Genomic DNA, 21,606 nt, shown 5'->3' with positions numbered 1-21,606 from the left:
GTAATTTTAATGATGTGTGAGATGTATTCAGATAATTTTCAATGGAAACCATAAAAATGAACTAGATTTGATACTGCTACTTTAGATATATTTTGAACATGAAAAACTATCGCCAATGAAAAATACTAACTATTACACAAATATTTTTAGATGTTGTTTTATTTGTACCTGGAAAATGAGAATCTTTTTGCTATTTTCAAACTTATTGTTTATTCTGTATTTAATTTCTTTCTTTTTTTTTTTCAAATTTAGTTTGAGCTTGTGGGTGAATTATTCGAAGACAAAACTGAGACGAAACTAAAACCTGTTGCACAAGTGAGATCTGCTGCACCACCTGTTAAAAGTGGTCAAAAACAACACAAAAAAACCGTCGGCTCACAGGTACATTTTATACCTTCATTTCTATTATCTGCTATGAAAGTAAACACATTTTTGGCATATTGTACTTAGGTTGCAGTAAAATACATCACATAGTTCATTTGTCCTTGGTAATGTTTACATTAACTATAGTTATTGTAAGTTATTTATCATAAAATAATTCTCTTTAATAATCATTGTTTTAAAAATGTGTTATGAGCAGAAATAAATAAAAACAGTGCATTTCAAATTCAGATTGCATTAAGTTATAATTACTACTATTAATAATAGGGAGATACTGCCAGCTATGCAGAAAGAATTGGAGTTTAGCTTTTAAGTTAACTATGCATGTAAGTAAATTATTGAATAAAATAAATAGTTGCTAAGAAAAAAAGAAAAAAAAAAACTATTGGTACCCCAAAATGGGCCTAGAAGTGCATGCCTAATAGTTTGAATTCTTCAGCGTTTTGGAAATTTTTCCTTTGAGGGAGCATTTTACTTGAAAACCAGTTGTACCTTAACTTTTGAAGGCTAGTGTAGTTTTAAAATGTAAATCACTTATTTTCAACATTTTTTAAAAAATTTAACCCACTTTAATTTTGAATATTAGTTTATGATGTACAATATTCATTTCTTTAGTAAAATATTTAAGGTACATTTATCAAAGTCAAACCCTCTTGTTCACCACCAATAAATGTCTCCTTTAACTGGAATTTTTGTTTTTCTTTTTAATTAAAAAACATGCAAAATAGAAAGTAGAATTTTGTTTGCTATTAGGTCATCGTAATTGAAATTTTTTGCAGCAAATTCTGTATTAAAAGTATAATTTGCTGCATAACAAGAGCAGAAGTATTTCGAAAATTGCTGTTGTCATACAAGGAACCCCTTTTTAAATGCAGAAAGATATGAGCTTACTTATCTAAAGACATCTGACAAAAGCTTTTGTTAGACTTTTTATGCCAAAAAGTTTGCCTCTTTTTCCATTAAAAAATGAGTTCCTTGTATCCCCCAAACATGTGCCCGCAATTTTTGCAAATTTGTATTTATAACAATTTAGTTATTTCTCAAATTATGTATTGCTGTTTTGTATGCAACTTGGAAAGGATAAAAATGAATGAATTTAAATTTTCAGTTTCGAGAGTCTCTAGGCCTTTTAATGACAACATTAAATGCTACAACCCCTCATTATGTCCGTTGCATCAAACCAAATGATCAGAAAGTTGCCTTTTGTTTTGAACCTCATCGTGCTGTACAGCAACTAAGGGCATGTGGTGTGCTTGAAACTATTCGCATTAGTGCTGCTGGTTATCCTTCGAGGTAATACTTCTTTTTTGTATGAGATGGAAAAATGGCAGAAAAATTTTCCGGAAAATAATATAGTGATACCTGAGTTTTCATGTATAATCCATCTTAAAGCAATCAACATTCTCCTAAAGTACAAAAACTAATTCAAATACTTCATATGAATAAACAAATTCATTTAATATGTGCGTACTCGCACATATGTTTTATACATTTTTAATGCCGAAATCCATTTTTAACGAATATGCAGGGAAATCTTTTTTTTTTCATTGGTTGCAGAAGCGATGCGAGTCCTCCAGAAATTAACCTGATATTTCTTTTGTCTTCTGTAAAGGCTGTACTGCCTTTTGTGCAACATTTTTTTACTACAAACAATATGTGTTTGGAAGCTATTGGGTTTCAGCTATTTAGAGCAATATCTGAGACCTTTTATTCCAAACATTACTAATATATTTCATAACATAACTTCATCCAGGAGCGTCCCAATGGATGGTCACGGGATGTCATCTGGACCTCCCAAACTTTTCCTTATTCAGCAAATGTTGTTGAGGATCTGGCAACTTTGGAAACAATATTCCAACTTGGAGATTCTTTTTTTAGCAATCACGATTGCTTGTTGTTCTCATTTGACTATTTTGAATTCCTATGATTTATCCCCCCCCCCCCGCTTCCTTCTGCAGCACCACCGTCGACCGGCTCCTCACGATGCTGCTCCTCTTGCGAAAAGTGTCTCCAGGTTGCGTCCATATCCTACACACACACGCCTACACTCATGCCTGCTCACAGACACATACACACATTCATGCCTGCATACAGACACAAACACATATGCCTACATAGACACACACACACGAACGCCTGCACATGCATGCGCGTACACACACAGCACTGCATACACAACATGCACACACATGCATACATACACACGCACCCACACACATGCACATACACAAACACACACGCTCATGATTGAGAAAAGCATAATTTGAATTCAAGATGCCAAAAATTCAAATTAATATAATTTTTTTAAATTCTTTAAACTTTTTATCATTTGGTAAAACTGGAATTTCTTTCTGCAAATTGAGAATTTCTCCCCTTCCACAAATTGTAGTTTGGGACGCCCCTAACTTCATCTGTACCAAGGTGTTTGAAATCCAAAAGATCTGTTTCAGCCTCCCCTTTAAGAAAATGTATCCTTTATTTTGCAGCATTAGCAGCTAAGTATCATGGATACACAAATAAAATTTAAGTAGAATGAGATGGAAAGTAAGGCTAATTTTTTATGAGAAAAATTGATGAAACCCAAAATTAACAGTAACTGAAAACCAAGGTATTACTGTACTTATTTTGTTATTGATAATGTTTATGAGCAACATTTTAATAAATTACTAGCTGGTAAAATTCAATTATTTAATTGTTAATGTCAAATACAGTAGGCTCTCTGTTTAACCACGCTCTATTTAATGACTTTCTCTATTTAAAGACAGATTTTCACGATCCCAGATGGTTCACTATAGTGTTACATACCTGCCAAGGCTTCCGGATTTCCCGGAAGTTTTACGGATTTTCATGTCTTTTTCCTGTTATGAGCAAAATCTTCCGGATTTTTCATGTTTTGTAGGAAAAAAATTGTATCTCTCCAATTTTGGCGCTAACGATACTTTTGTGGAAAGCGGCACCGCGTTTTAGGCCAAGTAGCCAAGGAGAGGTTGCCGTAGGAGAATCGCACGAGAAGACGTGAGGCAAGATTACAACGTCACTGAGGGATACAGCGCATGACTTCATCAGGATCCAATCGAAGCGAGCGTAGCGGCGGGCAACTGCGGGCACAATTTCGGCGCCGATCTTGATCTTCTCGTTCGCGTTGTTTTTGCTTCGTTCGTTTTTTAAGACGAGTACGAGTAAAAAACATTATTTCCAAACTTTTAAAGAAAGCAATACAAGTAATATTTACTAAACGAAAGTAAGTTCAATTGATATGAAATTCATAACTAATATATTGTTAAATGTAAAAAGAGTAGGTGTCTTGTATTTTGCGTTAAAATCTTCTGGATAAAAATATCTTCCGGATTTTTTTTCTCAGAGGTTGGCAGGTATGGTGTTAAAAGCATTCCATTTAAGGACGCTTTCTACTTAAGGGCAATTTTTTGTGGTCCCTTGTAAGTCGTTAAACAGAGAGCCAACTGTATTTGAGTATAGTGCAAATAATGTATTTAAGTACGTCTTTCTTAGAGCCAAAAAGTTTTAAATGATTGTTTTTTTTTTTTGGAAATACATTTTATTTACATAATAATAATTATACTATTTTTAGGTGGGCATATCAAGATTTCTTGAATAGGTATCGTGTATTGACATGTTCAAAAGAAATAAAGCGAACAGATTTAAGAACCACCTGCCAAAAGATATTGGAAAACTTAGTTCGGGTATGGATTAAATTTTATTTTCAACTATAATTGTTTCATTTTATTTCTGAAATATGCTTCTGTTTTCAATTTTCAAGTGTGCAAATAAATTTTTGTACTCATTTTTAATTTGTTTTTGTTTTAAATATGGTCAACATGTTTTGTCAAATTGAGAGAATTTTCAACTTTAAGTTGTACTGTGCTAGTACTCCAGTATAAAAGTTATCCTCAAACCAAATGGTAAAACTACTAAAAGGCTTATGAATTTGAATTATATGGTTTTTCTTAATGTAGAAGTCTTATCTGTCTATATGTTAATTTTTGAAATGCTTTCAGATTTTTTCTCCCCTTTTGTTTCAAGTTCAAGATTTTTTTCCTTTCATTTTTACATAGTTTGCTAATATTTAACTTTTAACTTAGAGTAAATAGCTGGTGCTCTGGAGCAAATTTTAAACATCTAGAAACTTTTTGTAGGACATCTTTAGTAGGCTTTTGGACAAGATTATTTTTGTGCTATTTATGCTATTGTGATTAGCACTTACACCCTTAAGAAATAGTTATCTCAATATACGTTCACATATTATTTGTTTGATTACCTCTCACATTCAATTCTGTTTTTGTGTTATGTAAAACTTATCAATCAATTCTGTACACATAACTTTAGTATTTCTCTTTAAAATTTCTCTTTTATAATTGATATTCTTTTCTTCCATGCAAGCAACACTCATTCTTTGGAAAAGGTGTAAGTTTAATCATCTATATTTTCAAAGTTTGAAATTTTAGTTAATATGAATAGTTTTGCAATTGTTATAGCATCCCTTGCTTTTTAATTTAAAATGACCTGCAACAAACTTCTATCAATATACCACTCAGAGAGCAATTTTATTGAATCAAGCTATCTTTTTGTAAAACAAAATATTTAGTTTAATTATTAGTGAAGTTTTCTTGTAACAAATTTTGAAATCTATGATAAATAATTCTCTGTGATGTCTTTTCTTTATTCATAGAAAACATTTAAAGAGATTAAAAAGAATGTCTCATAGCTTTAATCTCTTTCTGATTCCTTGTGTATATGAAGCATATTCTCATAGTCAAAAGTTGTTTTGTAAATTACATGTCCTATTATCCATCCAATGGCATATATTCTTATTGTTGGCATTCAAAATATTTGCAATCTTCTGCAATCATATTTGTCCCATTTACATGATGTGAAATTTATAATGTGTTTGTAAAAACTTTATCTTTAAATAGAAGTAGATTTTTTTTTTGCGCTGGTTTATTGAGAAAATAACAAAATTAGGAGGGGTGTAGTGTAGCCAGAATGCACCAAAGCAAAAGCGCCATTCTGTTAGTTTTATACTAAGCAGAATGCCATTCCAGTATATCATTCCAATCCAAGAAATACTTATTTCTATTTTGTTCCAAAATCCTAATTTTTCTCCAAAACAGACCGATTTTTCTCTGTTCAAATCTAAAAATATCCTGAGATGGATATTCTTAAAACTTTTTTTCAATCCCTAAAGTAAATAATGTGGTTTTAAAATGGCTTCACAGAAAAGTACACCGGTAAAGACAGAATGTCACATTTTGCTACCTATCAAATTTGTTTGATATTTGGCATTAATTTTAATTTTGATACCCTTTAGTAACCTATACATAATACATATTTTTTGAATGTATCAATGTTTAAAAAAGGTGTTTACATATGTAGAAAATTTACACAGTTATATTGTGCAAGATTCAATCCTTTTTGTAAAGAATCTCTCCTCCCCCACCCCCCACCTTGCACGTTCCAGTGAGAAAAAATTTAACAACACAATATTATAGCACAATGGCTACTGAACATTTGACACATCAGTAATCACAAAAGCAATAACGTTATACCTTCAGAAGAAATTGAGGTGATTGATTGGCAAAAATTAACTTTTTGACAGTATTTTAACTATTGCCTTTTTTTGTATTTAGAAATTTTTTCTTATTGGGACCATATTTTTCTGTTATTATAGTAGCTAACATACATATATTTACCGAATTCTTATTTTGAAACAAAACTTGTTCTAATATAGCTATTGTTCTATGTAATTTTTTTTTAAATATGATATTTATATTATAAGCATTTTAATAAAGATATAGTTTTCTGTGGATATTTTTGTGTTTCCAGTGCCTTGTAAAAAGATTAAGTATTTGATAAAATAAAACTACAATCAGAGTAAACCATAAGCTACTCTTTCTTAACAAATATATTAAATCTCCTATGTATTCGATTATCAATGAGAATATGCTGAAAATGGAGGGAATAAAAAAAAAAAAAATATTTAAAAAAAAAAAAAAAAAAAAAACCAAGTCTTATTTTTTACCTTTATTTCAAAATCTCTTATTATACCAAAATTACTCTAAAGTAATTTCAAATTCTAAGAAATTATGAAATTCTTTACATTATTTATCTTCAATCTTTCAAAAGTTAGATTATTTTTGATTCAAAACACTACCCTATGATTCAAAATACGCCCTTTCTTTAGGAGGAAGATAAATTCCAGTTTGGTAAAACAAAAATATTTTTCCGTGCTGGACAAGTTGCCTACTTAGAAAAGCTACGAGCTGATAAACTGAGAGCTTGTGCTGTGATGGTTCAAAAGCACATTAGAGGATATCTTCATAAGAGGAAGTACATGCAGATACGAAGAGCAGCAGTCGGAATTCAGAAATATTCTAGGGGCTTGTTGGCAAGAAGGTAGTCTATAGTTCTGTATTGTAACTCTTAGAATCAAATTTGTTTTTTGTTTTTTTTAATGAAAAATTGTTTTTTAGTCAAATTTGTCATATTTCAAAATTAACTAAATGTATCCGTGGTGGTAGAAACAGAGCAACAATGCAATGTACGTCACAGATTCTTAAGAAAGCCTGCAGACTATTTCTTACTAGGGTATGATCAAAAACTAAAATTTTTAAAGATAAAAAATTCTTAAATTTCAGCGAGTGAAGATTTGTATCCTATTTTCTGGGATATAATCTATAGGTAGCATGTACAGTAGAATGGCAACTATCCAAATCGGTTGGGACTAGACCCCATTCGAATAATCAAAAATTCTAATAATTAGATTTTGCTTGAAAAAAAGGGTTTATTTTAGTTAATTATTGCATGTATGTTGAAAATGGGAGATTTTTTTTTTTAAAGAAAGAGAGCTTTTAATTAATTAAATGAAATGGCAACACTTTTATTTGTCAGGTGTGCTCACAAGTACTGTACATTAGTTGAACACATTACAAGTACTGTACATTAGTACACCATACTTTGAATGAAAGTCATTGCATACTGAATATCTCCGTCAAAGTAAGCTGTTTAGCTAGTTTCAGGGAAGGAATATCTTGTAGACGAAATCATTATTTTGTGAATCCCGATTTTGAAAGCGATTTGGATAATCAGGGATTCAGATAATAGGAGTTCATACAGTTGGAGTTCTGCCGTACTAGTTTAGCTTCTTATGTTTTAGGATTTCTCTGTGCTCATTTATATTTTACAATTAATATGTCGGTTCACCTTACTGACTATTTTTGGGATTTTCAAACCTCCCTCCTGGCTGCAAGCAGGTCTAATAAGATAAAATAAACTGCCTCCTGAGGGGACTTTTTACTTTTTTAAAAAGTCTTTTTATTATTCTTGAAAACAAACAAACAAAAGTAGCTGAACTATTAAAATGTTTTCAATCAGATCGAAGGTTTCGTAAACTAGAATTCTTGATACCCTTAATGTAAAAACAAGTAACTATTCTTTTTTTTTTTTTTTTTTTTTGCTAGTGAAGAGAACTGTTTCATTTTCTTGTTTTTTAAGCATTTGAATAGGTCATTTTAATAACTATGTTTCCAAATGCTCAACTTGGTTAATTATTTTTTGTATTGCAATCAGACTTGGAAAAAAAAAAATCAGTAAAATTTTGCTGCAGATTTCAGAAAAATAACCAAAAAGTAAACATTTTCAATCCCCCAATTACAGGAAAAGCCTCTAAAACAAAACTCAGAATTTTATTTGCTCATATTCGAGATGAAAAATGGCAACAGATCTTTCATCTCAATTATTTTCTTCACCGCTATGAATTTTAATAAAAGCATTGTTGCGGAAAGTTGAGATAAAGCACTGAATAATAATTTGAATGGAAGAATGCCTTCGAAAAATAGGGATTTTATGTCTGAATCTAAATGTCATGTTTTTAATTGGTATCTTCGCTAATTATTATCGGAGGATTATGTTAAATAGCCAAACATAAAGACGGGAAGATTACAAATCCATCGATACCTGGTTCGATGGTCAGTTCACTGTTGTTCGGGAGAAGAAACTTGGACATCTACATAGATACATACACTCAGTTTTTAATTATATAAGATAGTTGCATGTTCATGTTTTATTCACTGGTTCATTCTTTCGGTTCTTCATTGTAATGTCATTTTCATACTATTAAATTATTTTTATCAACTTATTATTTCCAGGTATACTACATTCTTACGTAGAACAAGAGCTGCCATTGTCATCCAAAAGACTGTTCGAATGTTTGTTCAGCGTAAAAAATATCTTAGAACTTGCTCTACAGTTCTTGGTCTTCAAAATCATGCTAGAGGAATGTGGGCGAGGCAGAAATTTCTTCGAATGCAAAAGAATGCTGCAGCAGTTATCATTCAAGTAGGTGTTAAATTGGTATTAAAAATGCGGCTAAATAAAATAATTCTACGAAAAACATTATTTTTTCATAAAATTTTTCTTTTACAGAAATACGTTCGCTGCTTTGTGGCGAAATCCAAATATCAACGCAACAGAAAGCGCATTGTTGTTTGTCAATCTGCTGTTCGAAGATGGTTTGCTAGGAGAGAACTTAAAAAACTTAAGGTAGTTTTTATTTGAGGTTAATAGTAATTGCTTTTTAACATCAATTGTTCAGCTGTGCGTAACATACAGGGTTTTCTGATATATATCATTCTATATATATCAATATTTATTTTGAAAATATCGTATTTTCGATATTTTTTCACCGAACAACAATATTTTCAATATAAAAATTACATTAATCATTGTAAAATTGTTCATTTATTATTAAAAATAACCAAAATGTTACGTCCTAATTTTTTTTTGATGCATTAATACATCATTAATGTAACAAAGTAATATAATATTCCTTTATTAACTTGTATTTTATATTCATAAAATTATTATTGCAAGTGCCTAATTAAACATCAAAAGTTGGTCAGAAAAAAGAAAATGTCTTATGACTGTGCACCGACCAATGCATATTTTTTCTTTTTGAATCATATATCTATAAAAGTAGGTAACAGAAAAAAAAATGAGTAAAACAGCTAATGCTAAATTAACTCCATCAATACTGATAAAAATGTAAAATGAAATATTAGATATAAATAATGAAAGGAACCTTAATTTTAAGTCTACATATCGCCTCAGAGCAACAGTAAGATATCTTAGTGTTATTCTTGAGATTAGATATTTTACTGTTGCTCTGAGGCAACAATATTGTAATAATAATTGTATAAGAAAATAAAGAATGTTTTTGAGGATGTATTTACCTATTTTTAGGACTTAGTTTATACTAATTGAAAATATTGGATTAATGTCAAAATATCCGATATATATCAAAATATCGGTTATTTTTGAAAATATGATGTTTTCAAACATGGTAACATATGATTGAAAATAAATATAAATTTTTGTTTCAGTAAAAAATAAGGAAAAATTTCTGGTTTAAAAAGCATATGATACCTAACTGATTTAGCTAAATTTGTACTCAGTTTAGAAAATTTCTATCTGAATTTTTTTGAGCAAAAGTCATGCTTTACTTTTTAGCTTACCAAACAGTTTAAAATTTTTTCATTTTTCATAAAACTCTTTGTATTTTGTCAGTACTGTACTTTTGTTGAGGTTTTCAGTAAAAGATTTCTTCCCCCTTCTTTAGATTGAAGCTAAATCTGTTGAGCATGTGAAGAAATTGAACAAAGGTTTGGAGAATAAGATTATTTCTCTGCAACAGAAAATTGAAGAACTAGTAAGTATTCATTATATGTAAAGTGTACATTCATTTTTACTTTTTGGCTAGATCAGCGTTTCTTAAATTGTGTTCCGTGGAACCCCAGGGTTCCTCTACAAGTTTTTTGTTGCACAACTGCTATCCTTGAAACAGAAATTTAATGATGATTAAATTAATGCATGATTAAAGTGATAAACCAATGTATAAATAAAGCAAAAATTTTGAGGAAAATACAGCATATAGCTATTTCAAGGCTACAATGGAGCCTCTTCATCAGTGCAAAAAGCTCACCAACACAACCAAAGTCACGAGAGAACTGACAACAACCACATGGACATCGGTATTTATACCAAAGAGGGCCAACCAATAGGAATTCCGGACACAAGACAACGAACAGCCAATCAGCAAACACCGTGTTAACCTCAGGCTCAGAGCAAGGGGGAGCGACAACTAATCAGAAGCCAGGAAACAAAAAGAGTTAGAGACAACAGAAACCGAAAAAGCAATTATAAAAATTGCTTCCAAATATCATGAAAAACTGGAGTGCTAGAAAAATCATATACAAGAGAATGAGAATTTTTCCAAATATCGTAAACTACCCAGAAACCGAGGTCGTAAACTGAAGAACATTTACAAATAATCTTTGCAGATGAGAAATCAAAACAGTGACCAGAAGTCCAACAATGCTGAGCGATGGAGGAATGAGCAAGTTCTTCATGTTTAACATAATTTTCGGTCTCTTTCAGACGGTGCTTGAGAGCACATTTAGTCTGTCCAACGTAACCAAGTCCACACTTGCATTAGACGCTATAAATGCCCCTTTTGCTATGGCAATCAATAGGGTGCTTCAAGTTTGTAAACTTTATCTTATTTACAGGAGAAAAAGCTATATCGAAACCAAATTTCTTCAAAATCTTTGCAACTTGATGACTGACTTTAGGATAATAAGGCTAAGCACAATAGTATAGGAAGCATTGGAAGGAGAAACCTTGTCAGAATAAGAGGTTTTAATTAGCTTATTATAAATTGAGTCAATAGTGCTAAGAGAATAACCACGATCGAAAGCCACTGCTTTAAGAAAAGAAAGCTCAGCATCTAAAGAATTGGAGGAAGAACAGATGTTCAAAGCACGAAACACAAAAGCTTTGAATGAGGCGAACTTTTGGTTTGGAGGATGAGAAGAGCATTTGTGAGGAGGTAGTGTAACAGCAAAATTCTTATGAAACACCGAAGACAAAAATTCATCATTACTTTTAGTAATAAAGACGTCCAAAAAAGAAAGATAACTATCAGTTTCCATTTCAATAGTGAATTGGATGCAAGAATCAATAGAATTTTGAGTAGAAAGTAAAAGATCATTATCAACATGGTTTTGGCCAAGCAAAACAAAGCAATCATCAACATAACAAACAATAGAACGGAAACGTTATGGTTTCAAAAGTCTTTGAAATTTTGTCGTAAAACCAAAATAACGCAAAACGGAATTCGAATATGAAGTCCGATATTTTTTCACATCATTGTTATGTCATTCTAAATGAGACCTAGTAGTTTTTTCAAAATATTGACCGATTTTCTTTTTGAAATGGATCAAAAAATGAAGAGACCAAGAAAAAACGCGCCACAAAAATCATCGCACTTTGAAATATTTTTGAATAAACTCATGATTAAAATTATCATATGTTGTTTTTTATTGTTTTTCACACAATTTTGCATTGTGTTGATACTTAAAAGTCATTTGACTTTAATTTTTTGTGTATTTATTCTGCAATATTCTGCTTATTATTTTTAAATGGCTGGTATTTGCAAAAAATAACAAACCTTACTCGAAGTTTGATTTTTTTTCATCATAGTAGCGATAAAATCGGGTGGAAATATCACTAAATTAGTTCATTTGTACCATTTTTTATGAAGTGCATGATAAAATACTTTAAAGTAAAGAATCAGATTGAAAGCAAGGTAAAAGAGAGTCAACTGACAAAGTTAACAAAATGTGATCAGAAATTTACAGTTAAAAAAATTATGAAAAATACACATTTGAGTGCTGAAAAAGTTTCTTCAGAATTAAATGAAAAATTTTGCATTTTAATTTCACCATAAATTGTTTGCTGAGTTCTCTGACAAGCTGGATTAAATGGGAGCTTTTTCCTTAAAAACATTTTGTTTGTGTAAAAAACAGAAAACTTACGCTTTCTGTCTCAAAATCAATGATAAATAAGCTTGAAACGTTTTGGAATGACATCATATTTGCAGCTGAAAAGAAATTCAACATTTTTATTTTAATGTTGTAAACTTGTAGGGAGAAGAGAAAATGAGGCATTTAATCTTAATAACTTAGTTGGGTTAGTTAATCAGGATGGTGAAGGCGCTCTTGTGTGAGGGTGCACATCAGCATTAGAATTTAGTAATTTGGAATTTATTGATGAAAAAATGAATCATGCTGTTAATTAAAATAAGGACAATTTTAAACTATCATCCCAAAATTTGGTTATTGGAAACAGTTTTGTTTTTTATCAAAATAACAATAAGAAGCACACAGTTTTCAACGTTTGCGTCTGGTGCCCCCAAAATTGTTTTCAAGCTTAAAAAATATCTTCCAAATCGCCAGATTTAAACCTAATGTAACACATTTAGAGATATCTTTTGGCTAGATTACGAAAATATGGCATTAAAACAAAAAGTGAACTAGAAACAAGAATACTTGAAGTGTGGTTAAACACTTACTCAAAAATTAAGATATAATAGATATTATGATCAAAGACATTATACCTTTTGAAGGATTCATCTTTACTACCTTAATTTTTTTTCTCTATTTAATTTTTGCTTTCTACGTATTTCCCGTAGTTTACGTTTTCCCGTATTTTTCATTTGTTTAACTCAGTCCCTTGAAAAGCCTAAAATTGGGGTTTCACGTTATTAAATTAAATGAAACGAAAAAAAAAAAAAAAAAAAATCCTTTACAGATGATATTTCTCAACTTTCAATATTAACTTTGGACTCAGAATGTTTTATATTACCATGTGTGGTAAAACTGGAAATCAATCTCTTCTCAAATTACAATACTTATTGTAAATTGGAAGGAAAAAAAAAAGCTTTGGAATACTGAAATTTGTTTACAGTTCCAACATAATTATTTTAATTCCTACGCTTTCTCTGAGGTTTTTTTTTTCTCAGCGTAAAAGCTGGGTAAGCATGATTATAAACATTTTTGCTTTTGAGTTGTATCCAAGTCTGTAAAAAATGAAAAAGTTTTTTTTTCTATAAGATTGAAAAATGAAGTTTCTCTTTATTCCAAATTTTCTTAATTATATTCAATGTTTTAAAAGACGCTTTTTCACTTCACAAAATTCTTCACACAATGTCTTATATTTTGTGCAATTATGTACAAAAATCTGCCATCATAAATTACCTTAGCTATTTTTCTCATTAAAGTACCGTAAATTCCAGATTATCGGCAGTCGGATTATCCGTAGATCTTTTCAAAAAATTATTTTTGTTTAAACTTAAGATTGTGTCATTGTTTGCTTTTAGATTTTTCATATATTTATATAATCAATGTTAATAGATGCAATATAGCAACATTTTTAGTTATAATTTAAATGTATGTGTGAGTGTTATTGACATTTTTAGGTATTGTATTCACTAAGCATCATATTTTACCCATCATTCGGATAATCCGCAGTTTCCAGTTATCCACGGTAACTTGTGTTTTCACATTTAGTTCAATCAAGCTTCTTCTAGAATAATTCAATATGTGCTCCTTTATTACTTAGCTGAAAGATAAAAAGAATCTACAAACAAAACAAGTGGATACTCAAGAAGTGGCAGCTAAAGCTGAGCATGTCAAGCAGTTGGAAGGCACTATTAAGGCGTATGACAACCGTGTTGCTGAACTGGTTCAAGTTGTTGCTGAACTGAAAGCAGCAAATGAGCAGCTGAAAAATGAGAAGGAAGATATTATAACCGAAAAGGAACTCCTGAAACTTGAAAAAGATGAAGTAAGTGTTTATTAATTTTTAGTATGAATTGTTGTATAATTTTTGCACAATATATTTTTACTTAATTTTTAATTGGTTACTGAAGTGATTATTTAACCACTTTTTTGAAAAATTAGACTAAGTCTTAGTGAGATTGTTTAAATTTTATCGCTTTTTCTTCTAAACAATTTTGTTTTTTTATCATTGTATCTTTTTTTTAAATAAATTAATTAATTTAAATAAATTAAATAAATTAAATTTTTTTTATCTTTTCATTCTTTTAAACTATATTTTCAGATTTTAAGTTCAAACTATTAAATGCAAAAGCAATAACAGTTTAAAATTTCAAATCCAAGAATTAAGTTTAGTGGATTGAATTTTTTATGATAAATTGTAGATTGTTCAGAAAACGCTTTGCAGTTTAAATAAAGTAAGCGAAAATTCAAACAAAGTCATACATATCAAAAAACCATCTAATTTTCTATCATTGAAAAGGTCGCTTTCCAGTTTTTTTTCAAGGGGCTTTTATAGATTTAACTTTTTTGAATACCATCTTGTGTCACTCAGAGATTGTCAAGTAAAACGCCTCAAGATATATTTTTTGATGTGAGATGTTTTTCAAAAACAATATATCTTTACAAAAAGCTTCTATGAAAGCATATAATACATTGAGTTGCTAAAATGTGTTTCTGGTACAAAGAATCAATGAACACTTACTAGTTAAAAATTAAGTCATAATATCAGCAGAAACATTTAGGGAAAATGACATGGAGATTACGTATAAAAATTGAGCAGTCTCAACACTGTATATCATTTAAGATGTACCATGATAACATAGAGTACACAATTTTGAAATATTTAACCCAAATGACAATATTACTTCTTTAGTTAAGGTAAACAATTATTCTCCATCAGTTTTATCAGTTCTGAAAATGTAGGTAAATGATTTGCTAAGTTATCTAAATTGAACTTACCCGTTTTTTGTTATTCTTAGTGAAAAATTTTGGGGTGCAACCGCCCCCTCTTGCCTCTCCTATTTTCCATCCCTGACTGTGGCCCATATTTCTAAGGTTAAATATTTATGCTGCTATGAAGCTAGTGACTAAATGATTAAATACATACTCATATAGAGTTACGTAAGGATAAATCAGAAAGTCGCATTGTGGTCATGAAAGCTATTATTTGAATTATTGAAAAACACTGTGAGAGAAGCCAGACAGGCCCCCTCCGTCTTTCAAGTGTCCAAAGAAACACAGCTAAAAGTCGAAGATGTGTTACATATTCATTGATTGTATTTATAACCTATATGGGCAATTCCATGGGTAAATAAGTAGCATTTTAGAACATTAAGTATTTTGTAACATTCACCGCAAAATATATGTTGTGCAGACAATCTTTTCACCATGATTATTGTATTTTTAAAGCTGAATTTATTGGTCTAATTGAATTCTCAAAATACATTTTGGCTGATTTTTAAAAATTTGTTAAAACATGGCAACTGAGTGACATTTTAACAAGAAGTTCTGCCTAGAACTAGACGAGCCAACTTTCCCGTATACCCATACTACTTTCTAGTACCTGATCAATATTCTCAAAAATAGCTAAAATCGCAAATTTTTTCAAATATATTTTTAAAATACTTTCAGCTGATTTCTAGGAATAAAATATTCCTCACTCATCTAAAAAATTAAATGCATAAAAAAGAAAAATAGCAGCAACTTTTAAACAAAGCAACTAATACACTTTTTTCCATTGAAAAAATCTTTAACAGCTTTCAAAACGAAAAAATTTAAAATTAATAAGCTCAGTAAAATAAATACAGTATATCAAAAAAAAAAAAAAAAAAAATCGTTTCTTTTTCCCCTGTTGCCAAAAACAATTTTTTAAATGAATTAATGCACTTACCAAAATAAATAAAAACAATAAAATGTCAACTTAAAGAAATAACTTTCATTGTCAAAAAAAAAAAAAAAATCTGCGCATATCTTTATGTAGAAACATAAATGACTTCGAGTTAATTCGCCGAAAACTGAATACCTAAATTAAAACTTTAGCGTAAAAATAAAGACAAGTCAGATCAACAATAATTATTTCACAGTCAAAACCATAGCTGCGGAGTCGGAGTCAATCTCATTTTGGGGTAAAGGAGTCGGAGTCGAATTTCTAAGAATCGGAGTCAGTCATTTGTCCTCCGTGTATAAATTTTTGCCAAAGCTACAAAGTCAGAGTCGAAGTCGGGGAGTCTGAGTCCGATTAATTGTTGGGCATAGGAGTCGGAGTCAAGTGCCCCTAAATTCTTGGAGTCGAAGTCTGTAGTTTGGCGTCAAGAGCGTTCCAACAAACTTTGTTTGAAAAAATTCGCCTTCAAGTACAGAATCTACATTGACTTTCAGTTTCCCAGTAGGCGCTAATGTTAAGGAATTTGAACTGTTCAAAATTGAACGGAAAATTGTTCAAATCAAAAAGATATTTTATATACAAGTTTTTCATCAAAAGCTTTTTCCTACAAAGTTTGTTTGAAGCAAATTCGCCTCACAGTTCGGAATTGCTTTGAATTTCCCCGTAGGCTCTAATGTTAAGTTTTTTTGAACTGTTCAAAATTGAACAAAAAATAGATCAAATCAAAAAGTGAAATATGGGAATGAGGTGTCCTTGCCGAGATCTTTCGAACAAAAAAAAGTTTGTTTGACTTGGACTATTCATTCAAAAGTGATTGGGGGGGGGGGGGGGACAGACAGACCGACAGACAGACAGACATTTTTCCCCATCTCAATATCCTACTTTCCAATTTTTAATTTTTCAATATTTATTTAATTATTTTATTTGTTTTTGACTTTTTTTGTTTTTTGCGATATTTTTAAGATGCATTAAACCTTCTTTCATGCTTTTTTCTTCTTTTTCTGACTTTTACTTGGAAAGTAGGCTAAAAAGTACCATGTCAGTCAGTTGCCATGCTTTGATAATTTTTCTGAAATCATCCAAAATGTATATCAAGTGCTATATTTAGGGCATGGAAATAAGTGTACAATTATTTGCAAGGATCAGTCATTAGTCAGGCAGAAAACTTTACTGATCTGGGCGTCTTAATAAGTCAAGCTTTAAAGTTCAGCCAACAGTGCAGCATAGCTAGTAACAAAGCCAATAAGATGCTTGGGTTTATCAATAGATCTATTTCAAACAAATGTAAAGTTCTTCTGCCCTTATATAGACGTTTCGTAAGACCTCATTTGGAGTATGCTGTTCTGTTTTGGTCTCCTTATCTTAAGAAAGATGTTAATGTATTGGAAAGGGTTCAAAGGTGGGCTACAAGGCTAATAAATGGACTTTCTCATTTAGACTATGATTCCAGGCTTAGAAGGCTAAAAATGTACGGTCTTGAGCAAAGAAGAGACCAAGGAAACATGATTCAGTAGTTTAAATTTATCAAAATGAAAGATGTTACGAGGCTGAAGTTAGCACTGAAAGCAGGACAAGGGGTCATTGTTTTAAACTATTTAAATCTCAGGCTAACATGGAAAAATTATTATTTTAGCAGGGTAGTGGAACCTTGGAACAGCTTACTGGAAGAGGTGGTAATGAGCAAGGGAGTAGATAGTTTTAAGAGGGCTATTGATCTCCACTGGGGATTGTAAATTGACTAGGACCAGTCTAGCTGGGCCCAGAGCCTGTTGCTGGTCGTCACTTTTGTATTTGTATAAGTATTCAGCTAAACCATTAAATTCAGCTTAAAATATACAGTAATCCATGAGCACAATGTATACATATTTTGTGTTGAATGTGGCAAAATACACACTGTTTTGCTCTAAAAATGTGAGTCATTTACCCAAGTCATTTACCCCATTTATAAATAACTTCAAACCATTGTTATTACATGTTAGTTATGTTTGTAATACTTATTTTACAAGATGTAAAACATTGAAATCACAATTAATATTTTTCTTGAAATCCTTGTCATGTTTGTTAATATTTCATTTTGTTTAAATTTAGATTGTAGAGCATTTAAATAAAGATAACATCAAACTGAAAGAAGATCTGAATAAAATGAATGAAGCTATCAAAGCAAAGGAAAGGGGGGCAATAGGTATGTTTTGAAGGCTGACACTAAGCATTTTTTCTCATTCAAATTTTCTCTCATTTACTGGACTAACTGAAAATGGTCTGATTTTATTTCCAGAGGTTTTAGAAAATGAAAAAAGATTGCTTCTCGAGGAGTTCTCTGCGGAACGTGCTGCTTACCAGAAGCTTCTAAAGGAAAATGCCCGACTGGAGCAGAGGTATGAAAACTTGCAGAATGAAATGGAGCGAATTCGTGGCTCAAGTATGGGACATAATCGTACTCCATCTAATGTTAGTCTTGGCAGTGTCAGAAGTGATGCCACTGAACCTGTTCGAGATGATGCCTCTGACACGCATGATGAGGTACATATTTTTAATGTTTTTATGTTTGATTTTTTTCCAGAAAAAAGAATTATTTCTGGAGTAATAATTCATCTTATTTTCTTCGGTGAAAATATTTGGCTGTTATAGTGTTTACTTGAAACTTTGTACATTATTTCTTGCAATTTTTGAGCTTAGTCTTGTGCAATATTTGTACTGGAAACATTTTGTTCTCAAAAATCAAAATTTAGAATTAGCAAGTATTTTTCTAGAATATAAACACCTGAGAACTTGTTTTAAATACTAAACATTGGTATGAATGCTGTTTGCTCTTGTCTTCTGAGACAAAGTGCTTTGGGTACAATGCCCCAAACTGAAAAGATTAAAGTGTTTTCATGTGCTTAAAATGCATGTTTATTTTAATTCTAAAAAAAAAAAAAACCTTGATGTAATTACTACAATGTGTTTATTATAATGTGTTAAAAATCATTTATTTTTTGTTATCAGGATATTGGTTATGGTTCTATTCGGTCCAAAGATAAAGAATCAGCGCATTTGAAGTTGGCTGATGTTCCTTGGGATGACCATTCTCCAATCAGTAAGGATACCAGTCCTAGTGATGAGGAAGCTAAAGTAAGTCTGTAATTTTTAATGTTTGAGTAACGTATGATTTACTAAAACTTACAGTTTGAAGCCTTAGTAAAATGTTTCAATTTCTGTGTATGTCTTACAATTGTTAGGCAAGTAGTGATATTGATATATTAATGCATTCTCAACAATGCAATTTAGTCATTAAATGTAATGGTTTTTAGTTTCTAGGATACCAACCAGCCAACCACCCTTTAAAAGTTTACTTGATTATTTTTTTTGTTTCTTCCTTACCTCGGACTTTAAAAAAGATGTAACCCCACCTTCTACTTGACATAACAATACAAAGCAAAAAGTTTAAATTTAATCATTAATTTGTACCGGCAACATTGCAAAATCAAGTAATAATTCATCTTTTATAGTATAAACCAAAGTATGCTGGAAAATTAAGAGATATCACCACTATATTGCAGGACTGAGTTTTTTCTGTATTTTGACTACAGCTATTGTATACTGCAGTAATATTACTGTTGTGACACTTAAAAATATTTTTTTTTACATTTTCAATTACACTGTACTCTTGATTATCCGTGCTAATTAATGCAAGGGTGTACAGTGTACATGGATAAAAAAAAAAAAAAAAAAAAAAAACACGGAAAATCCAAAAATGACCAAGCAAGCAGAGAAGTGTATTAGGAGGCTATAAGTAAAGTACATGGTGGTATATAAAATATTTCAGATTTAAATGCGATACTTTTCTAATGCAAAAAGTAATGCATTAGTACTAGTTATGAAATAAGTAGTCAAAATTGGCATAATTTTTAGCTTTAATTAATTAAAAAATTTTAATTTAAATTTTTGCCTGCATGGGTAATCCTCAAACTAGATAATCCACTCGGGGATAATCAGGAGTACAGTGTATTAGTCAAAAATTCCAGCTTTTCCCAAAAATCTTTGCATAGGGCCATAAGAAGTGTTTGATCAGCGAACCCTTTAATGGTTGCACATACCATGGTTAACAGAAAACACTAAATCATTTTCAATCGTAATTATACTTTCTTACCTGTTTTAGCATTCATTACACTTATTTCATTTTCTTTTTATAGATTGATTCTGAAGACTCAGCGAAAGATCTTGTTGATGTGGCACTAGTGTTAAAATTGCAGAAGAAATTAAAAACTTTAGAGTCGGAAAAATCTCGTTTAGAAAAAAAATTGGAAGGACTTGAAGCCAAAGAAGAAGAATCTCCAAAGGAAGACAAATTCATTAAAGAGACAATCAGGGTATTTATGTGTTTATTATTTTGAAAATTCTTTCTAGTATTCTTTTAAAGAGTTTTTAAGGTGGAATTTTTCATATTGAAATGCATTGTAAATGTTAGTGGTTTTCATCACTTTTTTTTCATTGAATTGGTTTTCCTAAGGAGATTAATTATATGCTAAACTTTCCAAACTAGAGCTGCATTTCTCTCTTTTTTTTTTCGAAAACTAGTTGATTAAATTCTTAAGTGAAATAATTTACATAAGAAGCAATAGCAGGAATGTAAATTTTTGTCTCTAATTAGTAGACACAATTTGTAATGGAAAACTAAAATGATGTTATTTGATTTGTGTTTCAACTTTCTTGTAGCACATAATATCAGTTTAACGTATTTTCTTATTTTCATTGCGTTAAATTTCAGTCACTTAATTTCTGCTCAGGTTATAATGACCTTGAATACTTTTTGTGGGTGTAGGGTGCGTAGTATGATTGGTTACGTTTCAGGTTACGTCTTTACTACTAATACATTTGCCTCAAATATATTTGCTATCATTGTCTGAAAAATGTTTTATTGAATAAATGTTTTTGAAATGTAATTATTAATACAATTTTAAAACTTGCCATTTTGGATTATATATATATATATATATATATTGCTGTTTTATATCACATTATGTATTTACTGTCACCATAAATAATTTTCAATGGAATATAAACTGGAATTTCTTTTTTTTTAAACAAAAATGAATAGCAAACTTACTTGTTAAACACTTATTAAACTGTATCCGCATTTTATGACTTTTGTAATGATTTTCATTGTAGCTTCAAGATTTAGAAATGGAGAATGCTAAATTAAAAAGTGATGTTACTCGATTAAGAGAATCCTTAGCCAGAGAAGATCCATCCAATAAAGCTCAGGACTTGTTAGGTAATAAAAATGTACTTTTGCAACTTATATGCTATTATTAATATTGTACTGGAAAATTAATGCTGAAAAAGTTGGCCAATTGTTATAATAGGTTTATGTTAGCAAATATTGAATTTATGTGCAAAAATTCGCAAAGTTTAATTTTTTTTATCTAGACATGAAACCATTTATTTTTCTATATTACTGCTATTGCATGATGACCCATTAATTTCTTATGCAAAAGTTCAAAAAAATTAAATTTTTGTGAGAAAGTTAAATTGCATTTTTCCAAAGATTTTTTTCTTCTAATCTCTTATGAATTGTAAGTGATAAGTATGAAGTTCTTAGTGTTTTGTGCTTTAAAAAAAGAAAACGAGCTGATGTGTGAGTCACATGACTTCCTTTTACTCCACTTT

The 21,606-nt window shown here is 30.5% G+C and overlaps 1 protein-coding gene across 1 annotated transcript in view; it reads left to right on the top strand.

Annotated features, from left to right (window-relative positions):
* Nucleotides 1-21,606, top strand: part of LOC129219818 (unconventional myosin-Va-like) — a 94,531-nt gene that overhangs the window by 37,127 nt on the left and 35,798 nt on the right. The window contains 14 exon segments of the mRNA XM_054854122.1: nucleotides 253-381; nucleotides 1,490-1,674; nucleotides 3,971-4,082; nucleotides 4,780-4,803; nucleotides 6,581-6,792; nucleotides 8,544-8,733; nucleotides 8,821-8,937; nucleotides 10,013-10,102; nucleotides 13,855-14,079; nucleotides 18,046-18,139; nucleotides 18,233-18,477; nucleotides 18,943-19,068; nucleotides 20,130-20,306; nucleotides 21,106-21,211. Coding sequence (XP_054710097.1) covers nucleotides 253-381; nucleotides 1,490-1,674; nucleotides 3,971-4,082; nucleotides 4,780-4,803; nucleotides 6,581-6,792; nucleotides 8,544-8,733; nucleotides 8,821-8,937; nucleotides 10,013-10,102; nucleotides 13,855-14,079; nucleotides 18,046-18,139; nucleotides 18,233-18,477; nucleotides 18,943-19,068; nucleotides 20,130-20,306; nucleotides 21,106-21,211 — 2,032 coding nt within the window.

The sequence above is a fragment of the Uloborus diversus genome, chromosome 4, assembly GCF_026930045.1.
Source record: "Uloborus diversus isolate 005 chromosome 4, Udiv.v.3.1, whole genome shotgun sequence".
NCBI classification, from domain to species: domain Eukaryota; kingdom Metazoa; phylum Arthropoda; class Arachnida; order Araneae; family Uloboridae; genus Uloborus; species Uloborus diversus.
The sequence above is the reverse complement of the archived record's forward strand: the minus strand, read 5'-3'. Positions and strand labels throughout refer to the sequence as shown.